Source organism: Stenella coeruleoalba (genome assembly GCF_951394435.1).
Source record: "Stenella coeruleoalba genome assembly, chromosome: 14".
Lineage (NCBI taxonomy): Eukaryota > Metazoa > Chordata > Mammalia > Artiodactyla > Delphinidae > Stenella > Stenella coeruleoalba.
This window is the reverse complement of record NC_137160.1, coordinates 69788281-69801422: the sequence shown is the minus strand read 5'-3', so window position 1 is coordinate 69801422 and position 13142 is coordinate 69788281. Positions and strand designations below refer to the sequence as shown.

The window sequence follows — 13142 nt, the reverse complement described above, 5'->3', positions numbered from 1 at the left end:
ATGATTCTAGGTGGAACTTGGACCCAGGATTAAATAACACTAAATCAGATACAAGGAAATAAGCCTCTTTTTACTCTTCTTTGATTAAATCAGGGAGAAACATGTCAGTTTGGGCAAGCGTGTCTTTCAGACCTCTCTCTGACGCTTGCTAATCACCCATTTTGTCAAAGAGCAAGCAGGATGCAGGCTAAAACCTTCAGCAAGCGGTGGTGTCTGCTGAGAATTCAATACTTGGCCTTTTTAAATTGTATTTACTTATATGACTGCTTTCTATCTATACCATATGATGCCTGTTTTCCACATCCTGTAGTGTTATCAAATTTTACTTACAAGTCAGTGCATTTAAGCACACAATATTATTTATTTAAATAAATATATTAAGTAACTAACAAAACAGGTGGTAAGCAGAGAAGGCAAAAATCAGGAGAGTGGTACCTGAAGGAGTAGAATTTGAAAACACAGATTTGTTTAAGAGCGTGGCTCTGGAACCAGACTGCCTGGGTTCAGATTTTGACTTGACACCTGTGTGACCTTGGGCAAGTCACTTTCCCTCTCTGAGCCTCAATGTCCTCACTTTTTAAATAGGAATAATTATATAATACTGGCCTCCTAGAGTAGTCCAAAAGATACACTAAGAGAATGTAAAGAACTTAGCAGTGCTCACTGTTTTGATTATTATTATAATTATCAAGACAGAGGAAGTCACATGCCAGCAATGACAGGGGACCTTGAGGCATCCATCTGTTCACAGACCCAGGAGACATTTTGGCTTCAGGAACTTTTATTTGCATGGGGAAGATGAGCCTCCGGAAGGGTGGGTCACGAGAGAAGAGTGGTGTGTAGACTCACTTGGGGGGCTCAGCGGCCAGCACGGGGAAGCAGCCTTCACGGTGCCACTGTCTGTCACGCAGGCGGCGCACAGCCTGCATCTGTGGCTGGAAGGCTCCCCACTCATTCCAGTGCCGGAAGTCACCAGGCTCCAGGAGGTACTGGTACCCGCGGTAGCCAGGATACTGATAGCCGACCCAGCTGGTAGGAAAGCAAGGACAGCATGGAGATGGCTAGCCTCACTACCTGGCACTTGGACCCCCACCTTGACCAGTCAGTTCTCCATCCATCCATCCATCCCTGCAGTCTGCTCTCCATCCCTCACCTGTGAGGGTTTGGACTTGGGTTCACCAGGGCCTCCTCTGTCCTGGCTTTGCCCCTTCCTGCTGGCTTCCTGCTGGCTTTGGCCAGTGATCTCACCTCTCTGACAGATCTCAGTTTTCTCCTCTAGAAAGTGGGGATGGTCATGGGAGCTGGTTTATTAGGGTGTTTGGGGGCCAAATGGGAAAATGCATCTAAATTACTTACTAAGTGGGTTACATGTACATGGTAGGGAGATTAATACACATCCCACTGAAAGTGGTGACCCAGAGCTCAGAGAACAGGATTAAAGGTAGTGAAGATAGGGCTTGGGGACTGGTTAGCAATGAGGCAGATAAGAAGGGGGAGCTTTGTTTCAAAAAATGGTTTCCTTTGTATGAAAGTGAATTTGCGTGTAGCGGTTGGGATCACACATTCTGGTATCGGATATAATCGGTTCAAATCCTAGCTCTGCCATTTACTAGGTAGATGACTTATCAGAACACCAGCTTGCTATCTATGAAGTGGGCGTGATGACATACCTGCCTCATTGGTGTGTTGTAAAGACTCAATAACTATTCATTGAAGGTAGTGCAGTGCTTGGTCCACAGTAAGCAATTAATACCAGTTATTATCCATGATTGATTTCTAATTCTGTCCTTGCCTCTGCAGGGAGGGTTTTTCCAGGCCTCTCCCAGAGCCCCTGCCCATCTTTCAAAGTCTGATTTAAGTTCCAGCCTTGCCAGATAAGTCTCGGACCCACCCTCCACTCCAGCACACATACCCCGGTCCCAGAAACCTTCCTTCCTCCTCTGACCTCCTGTGGGGACCATCTCTTACCTATTATTGTCGGACATCATCTCACAGGTGTACTGACATCTCCCTGCTAGACTGAGTAAGGCCCCTGAAGGCAGGAACTGGCCCTTCTTCATCTCTGCCTCCCCCAGTGTGCTGAGCACAGAGCCTGGCTCACAGACAATGTTTAGTAAATTTCAGATTGCTTGAATGCAGGGATACTGGGTTTCAGGGAAGGAGAAAATAGCAAGAAAAAGGTCAGAGCCCTGACGGTGTTACAGGAGCTCAGAAAGAGTCTGGGGTGGAGAGGTAGACACCTTACATTTGCCTAGAGGAGACCAGGGGTGTCTGGCATGGTTGTTTGGAGGCAGGGGCATCGATAAAGTGACCTCCTTCGGGTATCCGGCCCTTCCCTGTGTTCTCATGGACATGGGGACATGGGGCTCTGTTTTGAAAGCTTCAGATCCTGAGAGCTCAGAGCAGAAGTCCTTCGGAATAAGGAGTCTGCTGAGCCCATTGTATAGATGGCAACACTGAGTCACAGAGAGGGCATGTGGCTCACCCAGGTGCCACAGTGCATCAGTGATGGGGTTAAGGGCCTTTCATTACACAGTCTCACCTCTCAGATGTCATTCTACTCATGTCCCTAGAGGCTACAATTTCCCTGAATATTCCCTTTCCCTAGACACATCCAGACTCGTCTACTCACGTCAACTCTGCCCCTTGCACTTATTTATTCCTCCAACCCAAATACAGAGTTAGAAGCCCCTATTCGCTCCATCTTCCCACTTTTTAGAACAACTTGCTAGGTCTGTTTACATTGACATGTAGTTCGTCAACAAATGACTCCACTCCCCAGAGGGATGAAACTCTCTTTGTGGAATCCCAGCCACTGGCACAGAGAGAATTTAGGAGGAGCCGGGGCCTTTCCTGTATGTCTGATGTCACATCCTGTAAGGGAAACGGCGTCCGAATCTGTCTGAGCTTGAAGCAGGGGATGAGGGCCCACAGGAGGGATTCTTACGTTCCGCTGGCGACCTTCACGCTGCCCACGCGGTCACAGAAGCCGTAGACCCAGAGACTGGGCACATCGTCCTCCTGAATCTCCATGGTGTTGCCCTTGAAGTTGGCACCTTCAAACAGGCAGAGCTTGTGCGCCTGGGCGTCCTGGGGAAGGAGAGACTGGGTCAGGGCTGTGAAGTATGAATGGGGCAAAGAGAAGTGACTTCGCAGGGCCTTCTGGGTGTGGAAAGAGAGAGCGGAGTCTGCTCAGGCCACCATGGGACTCGCCCAGGATTGCAGTTGTCCAGCCTCAAAGCGCCCTCCTCATCTGGGAAAAGGGAGTGTCAGCCTCTACTTCCTGGAGTTAATCCATACAGAGCACTTAGCACGATGTCTGGCATACATACACCAAGTGCTCCAAGCAAATTTATTATTTTTATTATGATGATCAGGGATGCAGAGGCTCAGAGAAGTCAAGGTTCTTGATCAATGTCACACAGCCAGCGAAGGGTAGAACCTTCCAGAGAAGCATTTCATTCTTCCCATCCCATCTTGCACCCTGTTCCCTTCCACTCCCTCTGCTGCAGCCACAGTGGCCCTATTTTAGTTCCTTGGTCCCACCCACTCCATCTTCATTCCAGGAACTCTGCCCTGCCTGTTCCCTGGGAGCCTGTTCAAATGGCTGACTCAGTTCCCATCCTTTGCAAGCTGTCTCTCCTGATCACCCCTGACCACTCCCACCCCCTCTTCCCCAACATCAGAGCTCCGGTTTCCTCTTCCCCTCTCCTAGCACACTGCATGGCCCCCGTGCAGCACGTGCAACAGTTGTTTGCCATTACAGATTCATTTTTGTGATGAGGTTTTCAGTAGATACCTCCCACGAGGGCAGGGACCTTGCCTGTCCGAAGCACAGCTGCACACCCAGAGCCTACGACACAGCCTGGCAGAAACACATCAATGTGTTTGTGGTTGAATGAATGACTGTAGGTGGAAGATGGCTGAGCTAGAGATCCCTCTAACTTCCCAGGAGAGAGGGCTGGAAAGGAGTCAGGGAACCAGCTGGCAGGGAGTTGGAGCCACTCAGGTATGAGAGAAGATGGGCCACGTTAGGATGGTGGCAGGGATACAGAGGAGGAATTAGACCAGTGGCTCTCAGCCCTGGCTACCCAGAGACTACCTAGGAGGCATGAAAAGATATCAGTGCCTGTGACTTAGCCCCAGAGATGTGGACTTAATTGGTCTGGGGTGGGGTCCAGGCATTGGGAATTTTTTCTTTGTTTTAAAATTTTACTTTTATTAGAGTATAGCTGATTTACAATGTTGTGTTAATTTCAGGTATTCAGTTATACATACATATATTCACTCTTTTTTAGATTCTTTTCTCATATAGGTTATCACAGAATATTGGGTAGAGTTCCCTGTGCTATACAGTAGGTCCCCGTCAGTCATCTATCTTATATGCAGAAGTGTGCATGTGTTCATCCCAAGCTCCTCATTTTTCCCTCCGCCTCGGGGATTTTTTTCTAATAATATATTTTATTTAAGAAAATGTGTCTAAATTATGATGATTTCAATATGTAGCCAACATGGCAATATTAATGAGGTATTTTACATTCTTATTCTCCTTTTTTACTATGTATTCAAAGCCTGGCATGGCTGTTGCACACCTCCATTCAGACTAGCCAAGATTCAAGTGTTTAATACCCATACATGGCTATTATATTGGACGGCAAGGTTCTAGAAGCTACTGGAAATGCCCTAGCTGATCGCTCTTCCAAACAAGGTCCGCTGACATAGACCGCCTTATAAGGACCATTGACGGAGAGATTTCTACGAATTCTTACGAAGAGTCCATTATTAAGGCTGATAATTCAGCCTCAATTTGAGAAAAACACTAGGAATGATCGGAATGGATAATGCATTAAGGTACGTTTGGTGATGCCAAAACAGCTGGCTGTGCGCACATGATAGCCTCAAAAGGACATGCATGAAAACTCTTCATGGGGCTTCCCCGGTGGCGCAGTGGTTGAGAGTCCGCCTGCCGATGCAGAGGACGCGGGTTCGTGCCCCGGTCCGGGAGGATCCCACATGCCGCAGAGCGGCTGGGCCCGTGAGCCATGGCCGCTGAGCCTGCGCGTCCGGAGCCTGTGCTCCGCAACGGGAGAGGCCACAACAGTGAGAGGCCCGCGTACCGCAAAAAAAAAAAAAAAACTCTTCACGAAAATTCCCATCTCAGATGGCAAAAGTTGGTTACCATCAGACACTAACATTGGTGAGTGAAGATGTGGCTGGTTCATGAATCATCATCAGCATAATTCTAGAAGAAACTTGTGATTGGCTTGGAGATAACTCCACCTATTTTGGCTTTGAGTCTTGAAGTTATGCTACTTACTTTAGTTAAACATTATAAAGGGGCTAATTCAGTATATAGTCTTATCATCAGGATAAGGTGCCTTTCATGGTGCCTTTCTACAATATCCCTCTTTTCAGCTATTACACGAGCTTCAACCTGCATGTCTGATGATTTGGATGGACCTTGGGATTTTTCGAAGCTCCCCAGGAGTGCCTAATGTGCAGTCAGCAATTAGAAACGTTCCACAAAGAGAGTCAAGGAAGACAACAACTGAGAGGTTCAGTCCACTCTTGACAGCAGCAGAGAAGGAAAAAGCTAGGTTCCATTGGCCCTGGGCTCCTAGTAGGAGCTGGACACACGATGAGTGTATCAGGGATGCCTTATGAATTGTTGAGCACAAGAGCCATTGCCCTTGGACAACTCAGAGGTCGCTGTGCCTCCCTGCCCACCATTCCTTCTTTATTTTTCTTGCTCACCTGACTCCTTTGCTCTCCTGGCCATCAGACCTCACGCTTGCTCCTGTCCTGCCGCACTAATCCCCCAGGCCCGGTACAGGAGCCACTCACCATCCTGATGGGCCGGAAGGACATGAGCCGGTCGCTGCGGTAGCTGCTGGACCACGTGTCCCATCGCGGGTACTCGCCCTTCTCCAGGATGAACATCTCCCCCCGGAAGTTGGACTGCTCAAAGGCAACCCAGCTGGACATGAGAGAGATGGGGAGGGCGGGGAGAGTCAGGAGGGGCAAAGGCAGAGAGGAGAGGAATCCTTAGCAGAAGCCCCTCCCACCACTTGCCTTCCGATCTTCCCCTTGCAAGGCAGCCCCAAGGCCGGTGGGTTTGATCCCAGGCTATGCCACTGACTGGCTGTGTGACCACAGGAAGTTGCTTCACTTCTCTGAGCCTCGGTTTCCTCATCTAATACGCCTATTTTCTTGAAGTTGGTGAAGGATTAAATGAGACAATGTGTGTAATGATACGACCAAAACGTTTCCCCAGATGTAGGATTTACATATAATTTAAGTATTATAAGGACTTGGGAGAAATAACACACAAGAAGACATTTTTTAAAAAATGGATTCCAGCTAGGAGAAAGTCTTTGTTGGATACTAATGTGTCTTTAACACTTATTAATCTCTCTTTGTAGCAAAGGAAGAACAGGCCACCAGCCCAGAGCCTTGAGCAGGCTATTATACTGTGTTCATTGTATAAATTTGTTTACGGATACCTTTTACTTATAGCAGATGATATCAGCTGTCCATTTGTAAAAGTGATGCAAAGGTTCTTTTGATATATGTTTACTTGGGTCAAAAATGGGTCATTTAAAATGAAATATATTAAATAAATAATAGTCCTGGAGGTATGGGGGTAGGGAAAAATTGATACAGGTGCTTGAATCACCTGTATTTTTGGTAAAGACCGGCCTGGCATACAGAAGACAGTAATCGGTATGAGGGCAGTGGGAGGGAAACGATAGTAATATTCACCTCTCAGATACCTATGAGAATTAAATGTGATTGCACATATGCAGGTGTTCAGTTCTCTAAAAGGACTAACTAAGCTTGATGTCAGATGGGGGCTTTCTCAGTGCGGCCTGATTGAGAATGGCAGTGAGCTTGTGTTAGAGGGACCAGGGATTCTGGGGGAGATAAGATGAAACCCATTTCATAGATGAGAAGGCTGAGACTAAGGAGCCTCTCGAACTTTGCCCTCTATGTGTTCAGGAGTTCTGAGGGAACATGAGAGGGCTGAGGGGTCACTGACATTAGTCTTATCTCCCTGGGGGCTGCTGGGACCTTCCTCTACCCAGAAGGAGATGCGGCAGATGGAGGAGGGATGGGCTACCACCACAGACTGAAACAGAATGTGTCCCAGGAGCCTCAAGTCTTGTCTGAGGAATGCGCCAACCCACACTGGAGTGACAGAATTGAAGATGCAGACTGATTCTTCCAGAATAGAGGTGAATCTGCCTCAGTCCTCCCTAGTCTAGAGTAGAGGAGAAGAGGGAGGGAGGGAGGGAGGAAGGAAGGAAGCTAGAAGGAAGGAAGGAAGGAAGGAAGGAGAGAGGGAGGGAGGGAGGGAGGTTAAATGGATAAGTAGATAAGTGGATGGACAGGTGGATGGACAGGTGGATAGAAGGGTAGATGGCTGGATCTATGGATGAGTGTATTGATGGATGGATGCATGATGGAGAATGGATGGATGGAGGGAGGGGTAAATAGAGGGATAAAGAAATGGGTGGAGAATGAATGGACAGATGGATGGATGGGTGGATGGGAAGGGAGCCTTGGAAGGTGGTGCCTTGTAGGAGTTAAGAACATAGACTTTGGAAACAGATGGACCTGAGTTCTAATCCCAGTTCATCATTTATTTTCTGTATGACTTTCGGCAAGTCACTTAAGCTCATTAAGCCTCCGAAAAGGAGAAGAAATGATTGCACCTACCTTGTCAGGAGGTTATGAGAGTTTAAAAGAGAAAGCATAATCAGTAATATCTTTCATGACTAAAGAAGAAGGGAAGCTGCTGGAGATCTGAGCTTATGGAAAGACAGACACTGATGTGGTCCTGCCACCCTGCCACCCTCCCCCAAAACTGTCTTATTCAGGAGTCATAATGCCCAGTGAGGACCTGTTACATGAGTGAGGAATTGTCAATATTTATTTTAGTGCCTTTTCTCATCTCCTACGGTTCATTTGAGTCTTATAAGCAAGGAGAGAGGTAGGGCAGAAATCTGAATTCCCAGATATGGAAACTGAGGCTCAGAGGGGCTAAGTCACTGGTCTAAAGTCACATGATGGTGTCAGGTGTCAGTTGAGGCCTCCTAGGTTTCAGGCAGGCATGCCTCCCCTCCCCATCTATGTGAGGGCACACCTCTCCTCCCCTCCCCCTGCCCACCTCATCCCCTCATTTTTTTTTTTCCACCTCTGTTTTTCCCATGACTCTGCTGGTCCTGACACAGAGCCAGGGCCCTGGAACACAGGATCTTTTCTCTCCCATCAGGTGCAGTCCCAGAGCACACACCAAAGACCAGCCGCATCTTTGCTTGAGGAGAGATGCTCTGGGTTTGAGTCACAGACAATGAAAAAAGCCTGCAAACCCAAACTGGCCACATCCGGCAGCTTCTGCCCCCAGCTGGGCAGTCTGAGGGTGGGGCTGAGGTTACCAGCCTACCCTGGCCCAGGGTGACTTGGCTAAACTCACAGGGCAACAGGGTGGGTAAATAATCCTCTGCCACCTGCCATGTTTGGGCACCGCCAAAGTGCCAGGCCCATGCTGCGTTATCACCTGCAGACCTTAGAATAATCCAGTGGAGGGTAGTGAGGACCATTACTCTGCCCATTTCAGAGATGAGGAAACTGAGGCTTGGACGCTGAACAAGGCAAACAGGGGAGCTGGGACTCAAACCCAGACCTGCCTGACCTCAAAGCTTATCTCTGCCCTTTGTATGCTGGGTGTACCGGCTGATCACACTCCTTGAGGGCTTTTTTGCTGGAGAGACAAGAGGCAAGGGGGCCCTGTGGGTCTCATCCGGGGGCTGGCCCTGCACCCTGAGCTTAGTGCACAGGGGCTGAAGTTGGTGCAGCCACTATGTCCAAGGGACAATGATTCTTGTATTATATGGGGGTCACTAAGGCCCAGAGAAGCCCAGAGAGTGAGGGGCAGGCTGTGGAGCATGGTGACTAAAGCGCTAGAGATGAAACTGATCAACCTGAGTTGAACCCAGGGTCTACCACTTACCACTAGGTGACTTTGGCCAAGGGACTTAACCTCTCTGAGCCTCGGTTTCCTCATCTGTCAAATGGGAATAAGAATCGCCCCTACCTCATACAGCACTGTAGGATCATCTAGGTAAAGCCCTCAGTCAGTGCCTGGCACGAATGGGTACTCAACAGTTGCTTAGTATTACCTTTAAGGCTGCTTGATGCCCAGAAGAGGGGACAGCTAATGGACACCTGGCTCTTTGGCCTCCTCCTGCTATCAGTGATGGGCAGGGTTCCTTCTATAGCAGAAAAAACATCTCTCTAGAGCCTGGAATCATGACTTACTGTCAGTGTGACCTTATGTTAATCAAATCACCTCTCAGAGTCTCGGTTTCCTCACCTGTAAAATGGGAAGGAGAATCATACCTCTCTTTCCTCCCTCTTGGGTTTGAAAGAAGTACTGGAAATAATATACAGTTGGCCCCAGTACCCATGCATCCAACATCTGCGGATACGGAGGTTCGGCTGTACTATGGGGACTTGAGCATCCGAGGATTTTGGTATCCACTGCGTATCCTGGAACCAATCCACCTCGGATACTGAAGGATGACTGTATGTGTCTCTAATAGCATGGTGATAGGCATGGAGTGGAGCGGGTGGCCAGTAAATGGCAGCTATGGTCGTTTTCTTATTACTTTACTAGGGCTGTGGGAGTGCCCTTCCACTGCCCAACACTCACGGTCCTGAGACGACAATGAGGCTGCGCACTCGGTCGAAGCCGCGGTCTCCCAGGTTCAAGCACTCCCCGGAGAATTCCACCCGCCGGCCCTGGAAGTTCTCCTGCTCAAAGACCACCAGCTGCAGGAGAGAAGCCCCCATGTCAAGGGGGCAGAGTGAGCAGGGAGAGGCTCCAGGTCAAATATGCATTAAGTACCTATGTAAATAAGAGCAGGCTGTGCCCAGATCACACGAGAGCTTGCCATGAGCCAAGATCTGTGAACTTAATATCTGTACCATCTTTAGGAACTGATGGATCTTCCTTCCAGGCCATTATCTGTGCTCTTTCTCCTGTCTGGGATGCCTTCTTCGTCACATATCCCCATCCTGGAGCTCATGTCCCCTGTCCTGTCCTAGGCTCAGATGTCACCTCCTCCAGGAAGCCCTCCCTGATACCCTCTCCCTGGGTGAGCTTGGTTGAGTGCCCCCCCCCCCACTGTGCTCATCCCATCAGCAGCACAAGTAACACACTACACAGTCACTGCTGCTTTGCTTCTGGGTATCCCTATGCACCCCTCTCCCCTTTCACTCAACCCTTCCAAAGACCAATGGGGTGGATCCATTTCTTTATCTCCAAGCCCCAGCCCCTGCCACAGAGCTGATGCTCAGGAAACATTCACCAGTCTACCCAACAAACCATAGGGGAGGCCAGAAGCAGGGGCCCCTGTGTAAACGTGGGCTAATCCCCTCCTCTCACTAAGCATCCAATTTTGGTTTTTATCTGTTTGTTGTCCCAAGTTGGGAAAACGCTGCCATTCATTTGGACCGAGGCAAGTGGATGCCTTCTCTTGAGCCTCAGTTTCCAGCTATAAAAGGGAAAGAGGTTCACATACCCTTGACCCAGCCCTTCCACTCCTACACTTATCTGCCCAAGAGAAACTCTTGCAGGTGACGTGGCTGAAAACACCTTGACCAAGCCGTTCACGACAGCAAAGCTACCAATCACCCAGGAGTGACGGTCACACTCTGAAACATCACACAGCAACCAAAACGAATCACCCACAGCAATGCACAACAGTATCAGTGACTATTAGAAATCTCATAGGAAGAAAAAAGAAAAATCCAGAAAGATTACATATGGTACATTTCAGTAAGTTAAAAACAAATAAAACACACATATATACTTTTAAAGGAACAATGCATCAAAGTACATAAAAAAGCAAGCAAGCAGATGACGGACGCGGTGGGGATGGCAGGAGCCTCGCGTAGGGGAGGAAGGAGGTGGGCTCGCGGGACGGTGGGGGGCGGGTAGGCGGCTGGAGAGGTGGGAACGGAGGGGGGCGGGAACACTTTGAAGTTAGATTGAGGATGTTTACCAAGTCCTGGCTTTTCACACAAGTGGTGGGTTTGCTGGTGCGTGTTGTATTATTAAAAATTAAATTGAAATTAACCATTAAATAAGCGACTACATAAATAAAATCTGGCCAGGGGTGGACTGCATGACAGCCTGTCATGAACCAAGGGTGGTGAAATGACCCAGTTCTGTGCACCCGAGGTTGAAACCCAACCCAACCCAATCCGAAGGGACCGGATGCCTCGCTTTCCAGGAGCCCTTTCAGCTTGACCGACCACTTGGAACACTTTTCAAGAGGGTCTGAGGCCGGCCTTCTGCCCTGGAGGACCTCCTGGGACAGCCGTTTCCTGCTGCTAAGCCAGCCCGCTTTCTCTCCTTCTCCATCTGTTTCTTGCATGCGACAAACTGTAAGCAGGTGCAAGCCGGTTGCGCAGACTGGCGGGGAGGGGAGCGGAGGAGGGGGAGGAAGAGGGAGGGTAAGGGTAAGGGGAGGAGGGAGAGGAAGCGCGGGGTGGAGCCCAGCCACCCCGCCCCCAGGTCCTCACCTTGTAGCTCCCGGGAGGCAGGTCCCCTTTGGCAGCGGGCACCCGCTGGGCTGGGGCCTGGGCGGGGCCGGAGCCCGGGGCTGAGCCCTTCCCATCAGTCCCTGGGTTCACCGCAGCTGTTGCCGAGGCCTTGGCCGCTGGCTGAGACATGGTTCCCAGCTGCAAAAGTCTGTAAAGAACCCTTCGGCCTGGGTTCAGTCAGGGGTGGCGCCCCCAAGCTGCCTCCCTGGCTCTCATCCCCCATCACCCTGTGTGCTCAGGCTTCTCTGAATTCATCTAGTCTTTCTCCTTCTAAAACAGAAGCCTGAATGTTTTCTGTCCCCATCTCCCTTTGCCGTCAAGGATTTCCTGTCTGGGGACCACTCATCCCTGTTATGCTTTTCTCCAGGCCTCAGACCCTGCCGGTACCTCCACCAAGCCGTGTCCTCGCTGTCCCCCTGCTGTGTCCTTCCTCTGCCCCCCCGGAGTCACTTATCATGCTTCTCACCACTTATCATGCTTCTTGGCTTGGACAACCTCAACTTGCCTCAGCAGATTCATAACAAGAAGTCCTGTTTGGGAAAGCCTAAGGGAGGCCAGGCTCTGTTACAGTCATGAATGAACACATCCGTCCCTCACCGTAACCTCTTATCTCCTCTGAGCAATCTGAGGCGGGTGGGGGTGGTGGGATGACCTGCCCAAGGCCACATAGCTACTAAGTGGTAGGACTCCAATTTCAGGGCAAGCACCCAGCAACTGGGCTTTGCCATTTACTTATTGGGATTGATTCACCCTTCCATCCCCTGCACCTGGCTCAGCACCTGGCCCACAGTAGATGCTCAATTAACATCTGTTCAGAGATTGCATGAATGCATGTTCCTCTCTCTTTTCCCAGTCAAACTGCTGCCTCTGGTACTGCCTGGGAATGGGTGTGTGGGTGCAGACACAGGCCTGGGACTGGGGCGTAAAGGAGGCTCCAGGAGGACGTGTTTGGCCCATGGCAGGGTTCTAAAAGGAGGCTGTGGCTGTGTAGGCGTTGGGTGGAGAGGACTTTGGTCAATTCCAGTGGTTCCTCATTACTTTGGGGTCATGGATGCCTTTGAGTGTTTGAAGAACGCCTTGTCCTTGTCCCCAGGGAAAAAAATGCCCCCTTTAATTTTGGAGACAATTTCCAGGGGGCTCCAGGACCCCCTGAGGGCGCAGATCATCAAGACCCTCTGGCAGTGGATTCCTGAACACTTTCTGTAAGAAAGAGCTGGTTGGGGCAAGCAGATCCCTCCCTGCGTCTCCCCCTGAGAAAGACTGCGGTGACTCTGGGGTGCTCTGCCCACGATGGGCAAGGCCACATATCTGGGCCACATCTGTGGCTTCCAGGCGCTTGCTTACCCCCACCCTGACCCCGGCCAAGTCAGTCTATGAATCAACATTCCCCTCGTATGGTAGCTGGGTTCCTTGCTTTCTGGACATGTGCTCATCCCTTCAATATTCTCTCTCTCCTCTCCCCCCCCACCCCCGCCTCCTCCCTTTCCCCTCCCCCTCCCTCTTGCTGCCTTCCTGTTTATTTCTGTTTT

At 49.9% G+C, this 13142-nt stretch overlaps 1 protein-coding gene across 2 annotated transcripts; it reads right to left on the bottom strand.

Annotated features, from left to right (window-relative positions):
• Nucleotides 1-725: 725 nt before the first annotated feature.
• Nucleotides 726-11825, bottom strand: CRYBB1 (crystallin beta B1). 2 transcript variants are annotated; one of them, XM_079942425.1, is made up of 5 exons: nucleotides 11593-11825; nucleotides 9716-9834; nucleotides 5845-5977; nucleotides 2948-3090; nucleotides 726-1029 (listed from the first exon to the last, which is right to left on the bottom strand). In XM_079942425.1, the coding sequence occupies exons 1-5, from the start codon at nucleotides 11740-11742 to the stop codon at nucleotides 846-848; spliced, it is 729 nt and encodes a 242-aa protein (XP_079798551.1). In that variant the 5' UTR covers nucleotides 11743-11825; the 3' UTR covers nucleotides 726-845. The 2 variants fall into 2 exon arrangements, with proteins under 2 accessions (XP_079798551.1, XP_079798552.1); XM_079942426.1 differs by lacking the exon at nucleotides 11593-11825 and adding an exon at nucleotides 11070-11192.
• Nucleotides 11826-13142: the final 1317 nt, after the last annotated feature.

What these genes read in the sequence shown, in the direction of transcription:
- CRYBB1 (XM_079942425.1), bottom strand. Translation starts at nt 11,742, where the DNA reads ATGTCTCAGCCAGCGGCCAAGGCCTCGGCAACAGCTGCGGTGAACCCA. An exon ending in CCTTCCGGCCCATCAGGATG is followed by an intron (nt 3,091 to 5,844) that starts GTGAGTGGCTCC and finishes CTCCTTCCCCAG; the next exon opens with GACGCCCAGGCGCACAAGCT. An exon ending in GTGAAGGTCGCCAGCGGAAC is followed by an intron (nt 1,030 to 2,947) that starts GTAAGAATCCCT and finishes CTTTCCTACCAG; the next exon opens with CTGGGTCGGCTATCAGTATC.